The sequence below is a fragment of the Sorex araneus genome, chromosome 1 (genome assembly GCF_027595985.1).
Source record: "Sorex araneus isolate mSorAra2 chromosome 1, mSorAra2.pri, whole genome shotgun sequence".
NCBI classification, from domain to species: domain Eukaryota; kingdom Metazoa; phylum Chordata; class Mammalia; order Eulipotyphla; family Soricidae; genus Sorex; species Sorex araneus.
The window spans coordinates 9539907-9557113 of NC_073302.1; the positions used below are offsets into that span (position 1 = coordinate 9539907).

Consider the following 17207-nt stretch of genomic DNA (forward strand, 5'->3'; position numbering starts at 1 on the left):
TTTTCCCCATGAAGAAGCTCTTTAATTTGATGTAGTTCCATTTATTTATTTTTGCCATTGTTGCCATTACGAGTAAAATCATGTCATTGAAAAGACCTTGTGATATAACTCTTGGAGTATTCTGGCCGTATTTTTCCACAGTATATTTGATAAATTTTGGTCTGATCTCAAGGTCTGTGATCCACTTGTATACATTGTGAGATACGGATTCAACTTCATTTTTTAACATGTGGTTTTCACTTTTCCCAATACCACTTGCTAAACAGGATATCTTTATTCCACTTAATATATACAGCTCCTTTGTTGAAAATTATACGACCACAGATTTGGGTTTTTTTCTTTGGGTACTCAATTCTAACCCATTGGTAGGGTTAGAATCTGTCCTTATAACAGAACCAGTGCTATTTTGATTATCATAGGTTTATAATATAGTTTCAGTTATATAGAGATATCACCCAGCTTCTTATACCTCAGTATGGCTTTGGCTAGTAGAGTGGTCTTTTTTGTGGGGGTGGCACACCCAGTGGTGCTCATGGCTCACTCTTGGCTCTGCATGTAAGGATCACTCATGGGATCAGGTTGGGATATGTGGTTCCAGGGTTGAACCCAGGTTTACCACATGCAAGGCAGCAGCACTCTACCCACTGTACTATCTCTCCAGTCTCTATTCTGTTGTTTTTGTCATTCCATATAACCTTCATTGTTTCGTATTTTAAGTCCTTGAAGAATATCACTGGAATTTGGACAGGAATTGCATCTAATCTACATAATAGTTGAGTTAGGATGATCATTTTGACAATAGTAATTCCTCCAATATATGAACAAGAAATAATTTTTCATTTTCTAAGGTCTCTTCCAAAAGTGACTTTGAGTTTTCATGGCATAGGTCTCTCACTCCTTTTATGAATTTGACTCCTAGGCACTGGATATTTTTGGACATATTTGGAATGTATTAGACTCTTTGATAGCTTCATCTTCATTATTTGCACATAGGCATACAAAATATTTTTGTGTGTTGAATTTTTAGCTGACTACTTTTCTGTATTTAATTGTTTCTAAAAGTTCTTTATTGGACTCTTTATGATATATATATATATATAATCATGACATCTGCAAATAGTGGTAATTTGACTTCTTTTCCAATTTTTCCTTAGATTTCTTTTTTTGACCTTTGTGCGTTTGCTAGCACTCCTAATACTATTTTGGATGAAAATGGAGAAACTTCTTTGCTTGTACTTGATCTCAGAGGAAATGCCTTTATTTCAGCTTTTCATATTAAAAATCATACTGGCTATCAATTTGTTAAAGATGGCCAGTACTATCTTGAGGAGGGCATTTCCCACACCTATTTTTTTGAGGGGTTTTAGCATTAATTAGTGTTGGATCTTATCATAAGCTTTTACTACAGTAATTAATATAATTACATTTTTAATCTTTCTTTCAAAAGTTGAGCACAAAATTTTTATATGTTTTCCCCACCCACCTGTTCTCCCATTATTAACATATTAGTCCAAATTGCATATGTTATAATGATACAGATACTTATGTCTTATTAATAACAGTTCATAGTTTACATTAGAGTTCACACTTTGTCTTTTATGGAATTCAGGTTTTGAAAAACGCATATTGATATGTACCTATAGTGATAGGATCATATGAAATAGTTTCACTGATATAAATATTCTCTTTATGTATTCAACCTTCTCTATCTGTATCTAAGGCAACCACTGATCTTTCAACTCTATGGTTGCATTTTCCAGCTGTAATTTATATATAGCTGTAATATAGCTGTAATTTACAGTATGGGGTCTTTTTAGATTGTATTCTCAAGACAACTCTGTAAAGAGTTTAGCAGTAAAAGTTATGTTCAATATATACATGCCTACTAACAGTCTTCTGTGTATATAACTTACACATACTTTTCATTGGTGCAATATGTCACTATGTGTAGAAGAGTATTACTCATAAAAGCAAAACACTAAGGCAAAAAGAAATTATAAAAAAGTAAATTGTATTTTTATGTAACAGTGGAATATTATATTATGTGAATAAGAAAAATTCTAGGTAAAATAGTGAAACACAAAAAAACAAGTCAAGCATCATTTCATTTGTATGTATGTGTAGAACAAAAAATATGGAAGGATCAATATACCCTAACATTAAAAAAATTTGAAGACCTGTGGAAAAGTAATGGAATACTACATTATTTAAAAGATACTATGTATTTCCCAAAGGAAAGGAAAGGATGGTACCATTTAAGAAGAGAAAAAAATAGGCTTAAAAATGCTTTTAATTTTGTTCTAGTCTAGAGATTGTGAATTTTTACTCTTCTTTGAAGTGTGACTATCTTGTTTATTATATATACACTTATAATATATTAATTAAATATATTCACACACATTTTAAATTTGCTTTTCTTGATTCACACCTGGTGATGCTCCTGGGTTACTCCTGGCTCTGCGCTCAGGAATTACTCCTGGAGGTGCTGGGGGACCATATGGGATCCCGGGGATTGAAACCAGGTAGGCTGTGTGCAAGGCAAATGCCCTGCCCACTGAACTATTGCTTCAGCCCCTATTCACACATGTTAATTTAATCTATACTTACTACATGTTATACATTATACGCTTTAGAATACTTATAAAATTTGGATAAAATTTTACTAAATTTGTTAAAGTATTACTAGAGAACGTAGGATTTCACAAAAAAAGTGTGTGAGAATGAAATGCACTTAATTATTCTAGTTTATTGAATTGACCAAGTTAAATTATCTCTAGTAAATTGAACTTTCTCTGTTTATCCATTTAATCAGAGTACTTAGAATGATCAGCAGAACCTGGCAAGCTACCCATGGTGTATTCAATATGCCCCAAACTGTCACTGTATCACTGTCACTGTCATCCCATTCCTCATCGATTTGCTCGAGCGGCAGCAGTAACGTCTCCAAGTGAGAATTGTTGCGACTGTTTTTGGTATATTGAATATGCCATGGGGAGCTTGCCAGGCTTTGCCCTGCGGGCCTTTGATATGCAAAAAACAGTAAAAACAAATCTCACAATGGAGACATTACTGGTGCCCGCTTGAGCAAATCGATGGACAACAGGATGACAGTGCTACAGTTCTATGTCAAATCATAATAGGGAGATATTTGCCACATCATTGGCATATAACATTGAAGTCATTATTTTCCTTGAGCAGAGGTAATTTCCCCAGAATGGAAGATAAAACTTGATCATTTATAAACTCAGCTAGGTAACAAGTCTCACAATGGAGACGTTATTATTGCCTGCTCGAGCAAATCAATGAAGAGCAGGACGACAGTGATACAGTGCTACAGTGAAGGAATTAAATTTATTTTTATTGATGTGTCATAGTTTACTATAACTTTAAAAAAATTGATTTAAAATTACATTTCTACTATAGCAATCTTTCCACCCGTGTTTTATGATCACCGTACCTTTGTTCCCTACTCCTGTATCCTTCACACCCCCTTAGTGACTTCAGTTCTGAATTCTACCAATCATGTATCAAGTAACCCTTTTAACGGAAAACAGAGGATACAATATGCATGTTAAGGGCAGAAGTTTTTGGTTTTCATTCAGACATACTTAGAGTAAGCTACCACATATAAGTCTTAGCTGGGTTTCTTAGTATTCTTCATAGGCATTCTTAACAAACACGGAAAGGCTGAACCTCATATTGGAAATAGAAGGATGTCCCAAAATTATCTCATCACTAGGAAAGTCGTTTTAAAATTTGTACTGTAATCTGTATTGCAAAACATAATGCCCAAAAGTAGAGAGATATTATGGGGGAAATTGTCTGCTGTGGAGGCAGGGGAAGGGTGGGATGGAGGTGTATACTGGGGACATTGGTGGTGGAGAATGTGCACTGGTGGACGGATGGGTGTTTGATCATTCTATGATTGTATTCAAATATGAAGGTTTGTATCATATCTCACAATGACTTAATAAAAAAAATTTCTACTATAATTTTTTTTTACTGTGACCATACTCTTTGACCAGTTAGCCATTCTCACACAGGAGATTAAGTCAAGTTTGAATTTGGCACCAGACTCCAGTCCCAGGTCCACCAATTCCATTTTCTTGGATCTTACGAAAACCATATAGGTTCAGTGTGGCCAAACCCATTCAAAATAAGGAAACAGCACAGTAATGTATCCTATCACCATCACTATGACTATAACTTGACAAATAAACTATAAGGATTGTTTTGAAAAATAAAACAATTTAGAAAACCTGTTTGAAATTAATGTCATTCACAAAATACATCAAATGTACTACAAAATTAGGCACAAAGATACAATTTTTAAGTTACAGAAAATATTTTTTGTTATTTAAAGAATAAAAAACTGGGCATCAAGGTTGTGATTGACTAAAATAACTAATAAATAAAAACTACCTAACTGAATGAATGAATAAATAAATGAATTTTATGGAAAGTTACTACTAGAGAGAAAATGAAAAAAGTGTGTGGGACAGTGAACTCAATAAGCAAAAGACAAAAACATTTTAGAAGAATCATTTGAAGGCAATTTTAGATAAATCAATATGGAAGACATATTTTCAATAAGCCTTTCACATAGCACAAAAAATAGAAGAAAAGTAACAGAGAAAATCATACAAACTAAAACATATCCCCAGAGTTCTATGCCAAGATTCATCATGAAACAAGAGCTCAGAGAAGAAATAATGTTCTTGTTGTGTGTGCAGGATGGGCAGTTATAGGGCATAAAATGTTCATCGTGGGGAAAATGTTGCTTTGCTTAGCAAATTTCTCAGAGCTCCTTTCATATCCCGATTCCTCAGACTGTAGATAAAGGGGTTTAACATGGGTGTGACCAGAGTGTACATTACAGCAACAGCAACATCCTTCTCATTGGAGGTATTGGATGAGGGGAAAAAGTACAGTCCGATAATTGATCCATAGTAGAGAGAAACTACAGTGAGGTGTGACCCACATGTGGAAAAGGCTTTATAGATCCCCTTGGTGGAGGGGGTCTTCAGGATGGTGGCCCCAATGCGGCCATAAGAGACCAGGATGCATACGAATGGTATAGTGATGACCGCCACTCCCACGGTAAGGATAACCAGTTCATTGACTGTGGTGTCTGAGGTGGACAGCTTAAGTAAGGCAGAAAGGTCACAAAAGAAGTGGGGGACAGTGTTTTCTCCACAGAAGGAGAGACGGACAAGGAGAAGGGTATGGCAAAAGGCGCTAGCACAGGATAAGACCCAGGATAGAATGACCAGCAGGGAACACACACTCTGACTTATGATGGTGGTGTAGTGGAGGGGGTGGCAGATGGCCATGTACCTGTCATAGGCCATGGAGGTGAGAAGGAAACTGTCGATATCAGCATAAAACAGAAAGAAATACATCTGGGAAACACACCCAGCATAGGAGATGGATTGGCTCTGTGTCTGCATATTGAAGAGCATCTTTGGGGCTGTCACTGAAGAGAAAGAGACGTCAGTGAGAGCCAGGTGGCTGAGGAAGAAGTACATGGGGGTGTGGAGGCGGGAGTCCAGCCTGATGAGCAGGATGATGAGCAGGTTCCCCAGCACGGTGGTCAGGTACATGGACAGGAAAAGGGCATAATATAGGTCCTGTTTCTCTGCCCAGCTGGGGAGCCCCAAGAGGATGAACTCGGATGCACAGCTCTGGTTTCCCATCTTCATGGTCTGTAATTGCTGGGTATGAAAGAGAGATGATATTTTGGGAGGATGAGAAGTCTATCACAGAACATAGTATGGTTTTAGACAAATCTGGTCATTATTTTGAATCATTCTGGCTCATTTTTTGGTCTCAGGAATGGCAAGCTTTGGTCTGACATCAAAGTATTCTGTGGCCAGCTAGAATCAAGAAATCTCTGTCATAGAAACTACAAAATATCAGAAAATTCAAATTAAAGCATGAGTAGATTCAGAGTTCATCATTTAAATCTGAGATTAGGATATTTGAGTGCAAAGATAAGTCAGAAATTGCTACTTAATGTGATAGACATGCTTATTGTCTATAATCCCCTCCTTCAATTTTCCTCTGGCTCTCATTCTAAGGGTTAGCTAATGTTCTATCTCCAAGGATTTTTCTATAAGAGACAACGCAGTGGAGACTTTTGTATTGCCCATACATCAAAATTTGGAGACTTGGTGGAACCAATCTTTGCAATTGCTTCTAGAAAAGGCAGTAGTAACAAGAATATCAGCCAAAAATGTGAAAGATTTAGCAACATACTTTGTAATATTGTGATTAATCTTTATTTAATTCTTTCCACTTCTCCACATTTGCAATTTCTCACTATTCTTCCTTTTGGGTACAGGGAGTTTTTAGCTATTTATTTAAATTACTCTTTGGCTTTAAATTGATATTTAAATTTATATTTATGAATAAATTTATGTTTATAAATAAAGTTATATTTATTATTGTGGTTTAGTTAACAGATTTGCATTTGTCTTTACATGTATGGTTTTCATGTAATGCTACAACACTTGCACTCCACCACTAGCAAAACCCCCCACACATGTCCTGTGTTACAGTATCATCCTTCATCTCCCCTCTCTTTTTTCCCCCATTTAAAAAAAAATGAGGGGGCTGGAGCGATAGCACAGCGGGTAGGGCGTTTGCCTTGCACGCGGCCGACCCAGGTTCGATCCCCGGCATCCCATATGGTCCCCCAAGCACCGCCAGGAGTAATTCCTGAGTGCAAAGTCAGGAGTAACCCCTGAGCATCGTTGGGTGTGACCCAAAAAAGCAAAAAAAAAAATGAGGCAGGATTTGTGTCAGTAATTTCCAATTAATTTTCATTTTCTACATTTTACATCCAAACAGTATCATTTCTCTCTCTTCTTATATAAGCTACTCATGTGTTTGTCCACATAAAAGTGACAAAAATAATAGGAGATAAAAAAAGTCTTCATGATAGCATTCATCATTTGCATGAGGAATTTTTGCATGCTAACAGTTCTTTCACTTAAATGGAGTTCATCGCAACAGTCCCTGCATTATTAAGTTCCTGGCACAGAAGTCATGTGCAGTGTTGCTAATTATCATCACAAATCAGTCACTCACAACTAATATGCTGACTCTGATGGAAATTGTGTGGCTTTTAATGCCCTTTAAAGCAATTTTTTATTAAAAATGTATATGACATTTTCATATAAAAATTGTATATGTACCTGTATATGACATTTTCACATCAGATATATCTATAAGATTAATTCTTAGAAATAACTTTGAGTAATAGACACATTTTAATTCATATTATTAAGTAAACATTATATATTAGAAGTCTGTTCTTAAGGATTTTTTTAATTAATTAATTTATTTTATTTAATCACCATGTGGAAAGTTACAAAGGTTTCAAGCTTAAGTCTCACTTATACATTGCTCGAACACCCATCCATTCACCAGTGCACATATTCCATCACCAAGAACCACAGTAAACCTCCCCTCCACTACCCCAGCCCCCCATCCCACCTGTGTAGCTGATAAATTTCAGTTTACTTTCTCTTTACTTTGATTACATTCAATATTTCAACAAAAAACTCACTATTATTGTTTGGAGTTTCCCTCCCCCAAAGTCGGACCTGTTCTTAAGGATTTTTATATGTACTTTGAATATTAAAAGTCTTCTTCATGAAAGTAAAAAAATGAACTTTCTAATTAGATATTTAGAGAGGGCAGTACTCTGAGAGTTGAGGGACATGAAAAAAAGAATCAGGGCATGATCACCATGGGAAATCTCTGAGCTTGGAGAATTAGCTATGAGGAAAATTATGTAAGTGTTTTTCTGTCAAAATGGAAAGGTTTGACCTTATTTTCAAAGCAATTGAGCACCCACAGAAAGATTTAAGTGAGGTTATGAATGAAATAATTTAAATATTACATTGGTTACTTTGTCCACATAGCAAAGACACAAAATAGCAAATCAGTAATGCTGCTAGGAGGCTGTTATACTGTAATTCAGGAATATGGTGAAGTCCACTTACCCTTGAACTAGAGATGAAGATAGAGATACATATAATTACAACTTTGGGACAAAATATGGGGAAATGAATAATACACTGCAGGTTTAAAGAAGAGCAAGAGAGTATTAGAAGCTCAACCAAAACATAATTCCGTGTGGTAATATCTGTAGACCTCAGAATGACAAATAGCAAAGCTATACTATAACACCATAGTTCGATGTATATGCATATACACACGAATAGACTCAACATATATACACACAAAATCTCACTGCTGAAGGTGATTCTCCTGTTCCACCACTTAGGGAATTAGCACATAATACCTGAAGCTATGAGTCATGGGCAAGTTCTTCATTTTTATCTAGAAGCCAAAGTGAAGCAGACAGAGTCTCTGAGAGGCTTAATGATACATTGCAGAAGGAAGAAGAATTGTCAGTTCAAAACCGAGAAAGATAGATATATCAAAGTTACTTGTTTACAACTGCTGAGCAATCAGTGGGAATTCTAAATTTATAATCATTGAGAAGACTCTGGGGAACAGCTCACTCATCTAAGCTTCAAACTAAACAAAGAGGAGACAAATAATTACTTCATTCCCATTGGTTCCCTTGAGAGAACCGTTTGTTGGTACTAGGCAATAGAGAATTCATCCTTGAAAACTCTGCTAGGAGTTTTGTGTTTCACAAAGTATTTTGACTTTTTAGTTACCTCTGGGAAAACTGTGATTATGTATGAATAATACCATGCAAAACTCAGTCCTTTAAACCAGTTCTCAGGTTCTATAGAAATGGGCTTATCGTGGCAAAGGGAGTGGGAATTGGAGGATGGAGAAGTTCAAGGGGGACTCTGAAACAAAGATAGAGGAAAGTGGACACTGGTACAGGACAGGTGGGGCTGGAATGTTATATGCATTGACTATAATATTGACAGTATTGTAAATCATGGTGGCTAAAATAAAATGTTTAATTTTTGTAAAATAACAGTAAAATAGAGATTGACTAAGATAATCTAATTCTCTTTTCATTCCTATGTCCCATACTATTGCAAGAAAAGCAGAAATATTCTAATACTTTCACCATCTAAGCAAAGTGATGAAGCAATTTATATTCTATCACCAGAATTAGACTCACCACAATGAGACATAATTTCCATAAATGTTGATCTATTGCTTACCATCTATGAAATGAACTTCTGTTGGTAGAAATTTATTACAGTTCTATATTTAGCCAGCCTACTTTGCTGAATTTCAGAGGTGAAAAGACTTCCTCCTCAAAGTTGGCAACCCAATGGATACTTCGTACTGCAAACATGAGATAATTGTAAAATCCATGTTGCTACAAGATATATTAAATGGATGTTCACTTATTGTTGGGGAAATTCTAATTAAAACAATGAGATTTCATCTCACACAAATGAGAATGGCATGTATCAAAAAGATAATAAAGTTGTGTTGATGAGGATGTGGTAAAAAAGGAACTCTAGTCATTGCTGGTAGGAATATATATATATATTTCTCTGGATATATATATGTATATATATATATATTCCCACCTCTGACTATTGTAAACTGCACACCTCTGGTCACTGCAGTTTACAATAGTCAGAACATGGGAACAACCCAGATATCCAATGGCAGATGTGTGGATAAAGATATATACATAATAACATTGTCAACAACTTTGTAAGTCACAGTGCCTAAATAAAAACAAATACTGTAAAGTCAGTTATAAGCCTTTTTACCTCAATAGTAATAAAATTAAATTTAAATACACAATATACACACAATGGAATACCATGCAGTCACAAGTAAGGATGAAGTCATGAAATTTGCTGTAAGGTGGATGGAACTGGAGGATCTTGTGTTAAGTGAGAACGACAAAAAAAAACACTGATGTTTTAACTAATCTATGCTATAAAGAATAACATGATAAGGGAATGGATGGTATCAAAAGTGGGCAAACACTTGACCCTAGATATTAGGAACAAAAAAATGCCATAAAGGAAGAGAGAGATGGAGAGAAAAGCAATAGGAGGCAGTTTGAAGGCAACTTAAGGGCCAGGGTCAGAGGTGGAGGGCTCATGTGTGTGTGAAAGAGGGAGGGCTATCTATATGTCTAAACTACTGAAAGTCAAGACTTTTGTAAGAACGGGACCCAAATCACAATAATTTCATATAAAAATGGGATTGTCAAGGTGACATGTTGGGGGTGGGAGGGAAACTGTGGTTATCAGTGGAAGAATGTGGACAATGGTGGTGTGATGAAGTTGGAATGTTGTATATCTGAAACTATTGTTAAGAGCTTTGTCAATCACAGTGCCTAAAAAAATTAAATATTACCAAAATTCACTATTGCAAACCTTATTACCTCAATAGTAGTACAATTAAATTTAAAACAAATTTTTAGAGGCACAGAATTCAAAATGTCATAATGCAATATTTTTCAATGTTAGATATTATTAGTATACTTGAATAAACTATCACAATTTAAAGATTTTCTTTATTAGTGTTCCTCTGGATGTTTTAGTTTCTTGTTTGATTTTCTCACTGTCTTTCTCTATGATGTACTTAGGTGTAGTTCTTTTTTTTAGAATTTATATTTCATCTTATTTAGCTTCTTGGATCTCTAAGCTGATGATTTTAATAAAATTTCAGAAGCACTGGGTTTTATATTTCTTCATATAAGTTGTCTGCTTCATTCTCTTTTGCTAGTATCTTTTTGAGACTCAAGTTGTCAATTTTATTTTATTTTATTAGTTACAAAGTTCTCAGGTTTATGTCTCAGTTATACAATATTCAAACACCCATCCCTTCACCAGTGCCCATATTCCACCACCAAAAACCCCAAGTATACCCCTGCCCCCACCCCCAACCCCCTACTGTATAACTAATAAATTTCACTTCATTTTCTCTTTACTTTGATTATGTTCCATATTTCAACACAAAACTCACTATGGTTATTGGAGTTTCCACCCAAGAGAGACAGCCCTATTACCAAGGAAGCATTTGATAATTAATTTTCCATTGCTGGGAATGAAGAGATATGTAGCCCCACTGCTCCTGCTCCAAGTACATAACTCATTTTTTTTTCCTTTTTCCTTTTCCCTTTTTTCCCCCCACCATCCCCCTTCCCGAGCCTCATAGTGTGGTATACGCCACGCCGCATTTCTCCCTGAAAATGGGAAACAACCTGGAAAGAGGGATATTTCCTCTTCTCGGCCGGCGTGGGACTTTTACTTAGTTCACAGTCCAGAGAGGTGGCTGCTACATTAATAACCTTCAATATTTCAACAAAAACTTACTGTATTGGAGTTTCCCCCCCAAGTCAGACCTGTTCAAAAGGAACTGTTTCACATTGCTGACAATTAGAGACATTAAGTCATGCGGATGCTGCTGCGTCTGTGCGGTTTTGGATTTCTGTATAAAGTCCAGGGAAAATTCTGCCAGAAATTGCATAGCCCAGCTCACAGTCCCAGTGCATTGCTGTAAGAAGTCTCTGGAATCAAAATCACTTTCAGCAGCTCCAAATTTATCTGGGCCGAGGGCGTGCCGGTTACACCCCCTTCCCATGAGTCCCTAGGAGCCCCAAGTGTAAAAACCGAATACCTCTGGGTTAGGATTCTTAGAAGATGGCGCCTGCCATGTGGGTGCCGCCGCCGCCATTTTCCGTGCAGGAAGACAGGGTGGGGAGGAAAGATCCACCCCCGGGCAGCACAGAGTTGCAGCCCAGTTCGCAGTCCCAGTGCATTGCTATTAGAAGCTGCGCTGGATGCCCGAATGTGTTAGGTCTCTGGAATCAAAGTCTTTAGGCACAGAGGGTCCCTCAAGTTGTCAATTTTAGATGATTTGCTATTATACCGAAATGCACTTAGTAGCTGCTTTGTTTCTTTGCTGTTTTTAGTCTCTGAACTTCAGAAAATTTTCTTTTTGCTTTTGAAATTTTGCAGATTCAGGTATCTCCAGTACCCCAGTGAACTTATCTAGTAATTTTTCTGCCTTTTAATATGGAACACTTAGATTTAAGAAAGTTCTAAATTTATTTTTATGACTAAAATCTCCATATCTTCACTCTCTTTAATTATTTTCTTCAAAATTATCTGGGAATATAATTTACATAATCTTTGGATATATACAAAAATCAGTGAAAAATAAGAACAGCAGTAATATATTAATAATATCAAATAATAATAATTGCTAATAATAGCAAAATACCGAAATAAGAAATTTTGACCATTGCACTGTAGCACTGTCGTCTCGTTGTTCATCAATTTGCTCAAGGGGGCACTAGTAATGGCTCCATTGTGAGACTTGTTACTATTTTTGGCATATCGAATCCACCATGGGTAGCTTGCCAGGCTCTGCTGCACAGGCGAAATACTCTCGATAGCTTGTCGAGCTCTTTGAGAGGAATGGAAGAATTGAACCCGGGTCGGCTGCGTGCAAGGCAAACACCCTATCTGCTGTGATATCGCTCCAGTCGTAATCCCTGAATACTGAGTGTGGCCCAAAGCAACAACAAAATTTCTCTTGTCTGAAGACCTTCTGGGTTAAATTTCCCACTTCCTATTATAAACACTCATCATTTTAAAAATCCATACAATTGAGATAATTTTGAAAAGGTGATTGATTCCAAAGCACTTTAACTTTATAGTATACTTATATTTTTATTTCTTCTATAATATGTTGTTTCCAATTATGTTTTTTATGTCAAGGCTGTTGCTCTTAGTGATACTTATGCATCCTATGAGGAATATGCCCTGAATAAATAACAATATTTATAATTACTTACTCAACAGTCAAAATTTCTACATCAAAAATGCCATTTTGATACTAAAATACAGAAATCCAAAACTATGCTGCTGCTAGTGTGGCCTCCTGACCTCATATCTCTTCATTCTCAGCAATGGAAAACAAATTACCAAATGCTTTCTTTTCAGCAGACCGACTTTAGGGGGGAGAAACTCCAAATCAATAATAGTGAAATTTTTTGTTTAAATATTGAATGTAATCAAAGTAAAGTGAAAGTAAAGTGAAATTTACCAGTTACACCTGTGGGGTGGGGGGCTGGGGAGGTGGGGGGAAGGGGGGAGGTATATCGTGATTCTTGGTGGTGGAATATGTGCACTGGTGAAGGGATGGGTGTTTGAGCATTGTATAACTGAGACTTTAACCTGAACGCTTTGTAACTTTCCACATGGTGAATCAATAAAAGATTTTTAAAAAAATGCCATTTTGAAGGGCTGGAGAGAATAAAGCGGGTGACCTTGCCACATTGAAACCAACTGAGATTCAATCCCCAGCACCACATATGGTCGCCAAGTACCAGGAGTGATCCCTGAGCACAGAGCCAGGAGTAACCCCAGAGCATTGTCAACTGAGTCCCCAGCAAAAAATACTTAAAAAAAATTCTCTTCACATTCAACTTCTCATGTCTAAGACAACCACAGTACAAAGTAAAATGTAAATGTTTCCATTCCTAATCTATAAATCCACTTAAAAAATAAAGGATTTACTATGCCAGAGAGGAGAGCTAAGAATGAAGAGATGAGGGGCTGGAGTGACAGCACTGCGGGGAGGGCGTTTGCCTTGCACGCCGCCGACCTGGGTTCAATTCCCAGCATCCCATATGGTCCCTTGAGCACCGCCAGGAGTAATTCCTGAGTGCAAAGCCAGGAGTAACCCCTGTACATCACCGGGTGTGACCCAAAAAGAATGAAGAGATGACCAGGAAGAAAACCAGAAGTCATCTTTTGCCATTTTTCATGCATTTAAACTTGAAGAGTACAGTACATCTTATCTGGAAAGCAACATTCACTACAAAAAAATTTTCAGGGCTGAAAGATGGCAGAATGGGTAAGGCACTTATCTTGCATGTGACCAACACAGATTTGATCCCTGGCATCACATATAGTCCCCTCAACCTTGCCAGGAGTAATCCCTGAGTAAACAGCCAGGAATAATCCCTGACCATTGCCAAGTGTCACCTCAATGGCATCATTCAGTGAACCTGCTAACAAGAAGAATGCAACTGATTGTTCAAAGCGCTGTTTTCTGAGTAAAGCGAAAGCATTTTTCAAAGCAGCCTTGCTCCACCAATCTTCATTAAAGTTGTGGCTGAAAAATGTTGTCATTTTTTTTCATCATGCTGTGACCTAAACACATCACACACTACCGCTTTCTACTTCATAGAAAGGTAGAATATCGCAGCATCCAAGGTATCGTTATTTCTTTGAAAAGAAGCCTTAGCAACCTTTTCCATGCATCGCCTAAGTGTATTAATATTCCTGACCCACCAACCTATTCCCATAGCTCTTAACTCAGACCACTGAGGGTCTCTTCTTTGAATTGCTGGGATTCTATTAATCAGTTCTTTTTCAGACTCAAAATGAAAGGGCCAGGCAAAATGGCAAATAGACACACTTTGATGAAGTAGCTGGACTCGGTATTGAGGAGGTAGTGAGGTCAAAAGGCAGGTGTGCAGGCGCATGGCAAGCATTGGACCATTAAAATGGAAAAGTTAAGTGCCGTATAATCACCAATAGAATAGAATATAATGTGGCTAGATATCACAAGAAAAATGCTACACAACAAAAGAAGAGATAGAAAAATAAGTATAGCATTAGGGTAGAAGAGCAAGTACCAGTGGGCAGGACACTTGTCTTGCATATTTGGCATACTTGCCTTGATCCTTGCACTGCCAGGAATGAAACCTGAGCACAGAGGCAGGAGTAATCCCTGAGCAATGCTAGGTATGTCCCCCAAAAGATAAAGTATAGCATTAGATCAGGAAGAATGAAAGAATAAATATACACTTAAAAAACTCATTTTTGTTCTTCTTCTCTTTCTTTCTTTCTTTCTTTCTTTCTTTCTTTCTTTCTTTCTTTCTTTCTTTCTTTCTTTCTTTCTTTCTTTTTTCCTTTAAGCTAAATTTTTAATGAGCCTTACTCATGAAACAAAAATAAAGAGGAAACCTGAACAAAGAGAAAACCATATGCTAAGTAAAGCACAGATTGAAGTGTGTGCCACATGAAAAATCTACTCACGCCTGTGGGAATGGCTTATATTAAAAAAAGAAAAGAAAGTAAGTGTTGGTGAGAGTAAGGTGAATAATGATCCTTCATTCTTTATTGGTGAGAAAGTCATGTGGCTCAGTCTCGATGGAAAACACTCTGAAGATTTCTCAAACATGCAAGAATGGAAATATTTGACCCTTCTGATGATTTGACTCAGATATCCCACTTCTCGATATCTATCCCCTAACATTAACATTAATTTGATATGATGCATGCACACTTAGTCCCATTGTAGTTCCTATGACAATAGCCAGGATATGGAAGCAACCCAAATATAGAACAACAGATAAACGGGTAAAGAAGCTTGGTATAAAATAGAACATTATGCAGCCAAAAAAAGTAAAGTTACATACTCTAGAAGAATATGGATGGAATCGAAAGGTAGTATATTAAGCAAAATTAATAAGAGGCAGAAGGACAAATACAGAATGATCTCACCTATACATAAAACAGATTAAGGGTTTTATAAATAATAAAACTTGGGTGCTATATAACAGACCTGAGAGTTCCATGTTGGGGTAGGGTAAGGGCAACAATAATATTGACTAGAAGTAACACAGAAGTAATACAGGAGCACAAGTGTAAGATCTCAAGCACATAGGCTGCGGCTAAGGAAGGTGAGAATGCACCAAAACTATAACTGTCAATCAAAGAGGAGAGATGGGGGAAAGGAAAGGTTTGAACCATGGGAAGCAAAGAGTCAGGGGTGGAGGATGATGGGCACTTCAGTGGTGGTGGTGGCATGCAGTAATTGTGTATGTTAATACTATAAAATAAACATGAATGTAACACAGAGTATACTAGTAAAAGTGTTCACTAAGAAGCAACAATTTAGTGAAGAAATAATGTTCAGGCATCATGTACATAATTGAGCAAACCTTATATGAAGTTAAGGTTATATATAAACCTTATATGAATATAATGCTCAATATGGTGAAAATATTGTTCTATGAAGTAGATTTCCCAGAGCTCCTTTCATATCCCGATTCCTCAGACTGTAGATAAAAGGGTTTAGCATGGGGGTCACCAGAGTGTACATTATGGTAACAATGACATCCTTGTCATTGGAGTTATTGGCTGAGGGGAAAAAGTACAGTCCAATAACTGACCCATAGTAGAGAGAAACTACAGTGAGGTGTGACCCACATGTGGAAAAGGCTTTGAAGATCCCTTTGGTAGAGGGGACCTTCAGGATGGTGGCCCCAATGCAGCCATAAGAGACCAAGATGCTTATGAACGGTACAGTAATACCTGCCATACCCACAGTGAAGATAGCCAGTTCATTGGCTGTGGTGTCTGAGGTGGACAGCTTAAGTAAGGCAGAGAGGTCACAGAAGAAGTGGGGGACAACGTTGTCTCCACAGAAAGAGAGCTGGATCAGAAGCAGGGTATGGGAAAGGGCACCAGCACAGGATAGACCCCAGGACACAGTGACCAGCAGGATACACAGACTCTGACTCATGATGGTGGTGTAGTGGAGAGGGTGACAGATGGCCACGTACCTGTCATAGGCCATGGAGGTGAGAAGGAGGCTGTCCAAACACCCAAAATATAAGAAGAAATACACCTGAGATACGCACCCAGCATAAGAGATGGATTGACTCTGTGTCTGCATATTAAAGAGCATCTTTGGGGCTGTCACTGAAGAGAAAGAGACGTCAGTGAGAGCCAGGTGGCTGAGGAAGAAGTACATGGGGGTGTGGAGGCGGGAGTCCAGCCTGATGAGCAGGATGATGAGCAGGTTCCCCAGCACGGTGGTCAGGTACATGGTCAGGAAAAGGGCATAATATAGGTCCTGTTTCTCTGTCCAGCTGGGGAGCCCCAAGAGGAGGAACTCAGACGCACAGCTCTGATTGTCCATCTTCATGGTCTTCTCATTTCCTGAAAAGAAAAACAGAGGTGCCTATATGAAAGAATAAGTGATTAGTCAAATAACAGCTCATGCTTTTAGAAAGTTCTGTCCATGAGTTCCAATCATAATAGCTTCCGTTTGGGGGCTCGCAATGGGTAACTTATCATCTGTCATCAAGATATTATGTGACCATTCAGAATGAACACAATCTCATTAGCAGAAACCCTGAAATATCAGGATAGATATCACATCAGATCAGGTCCAAACACGAGAAATCCCAGAGTTTCTCACCA

General features: G+C 37.4%; 1 protein-coding gene across 1 annotated transcript; it reads right to left on the reverse strand.

Annotated features, from left to right (window-relative positions):
* Positions 1-4760: 4760 nt before the first annotated feature.
* Positions 4761-16929, reverse strand: LOC105943180 (olfactory receptor 1J4-like). Its single transcript, XM_055124171.1, has 2 exons — positions 16414-16929; positions 4761-5705 (listed from the first exon to the last, which is right to left on the reverse strand). The coding sequence occupies exons 1-2, from the start codon at positions 16927-16929 to the stop codon at positions 4761-4763; spliced, it is 1461 nt and encodes a 486-aa protein (XP_054980146.1).
* Between the last annotated feature and the right edge of the window lie 278 nt (positions 16930-17207).

Excerpts from the sequence above, each read along its gene's own strand:
- LOC105943180 (XM_055124171.1), bottom strand. The coding sequence starts at position 16,929 with ATGAAGATGGACAATCAGAGCTGTGCGTCTGAGTTCCTCCTCTTGGGG. Across the intron at positions 5,706-16,413 it reads TCTCTTTCTGTGGAGACAAC|ACCATGAAGATGGGAAACCA; the intron begins GTTGTCCCCCAC and ends CAGCAATTACAG.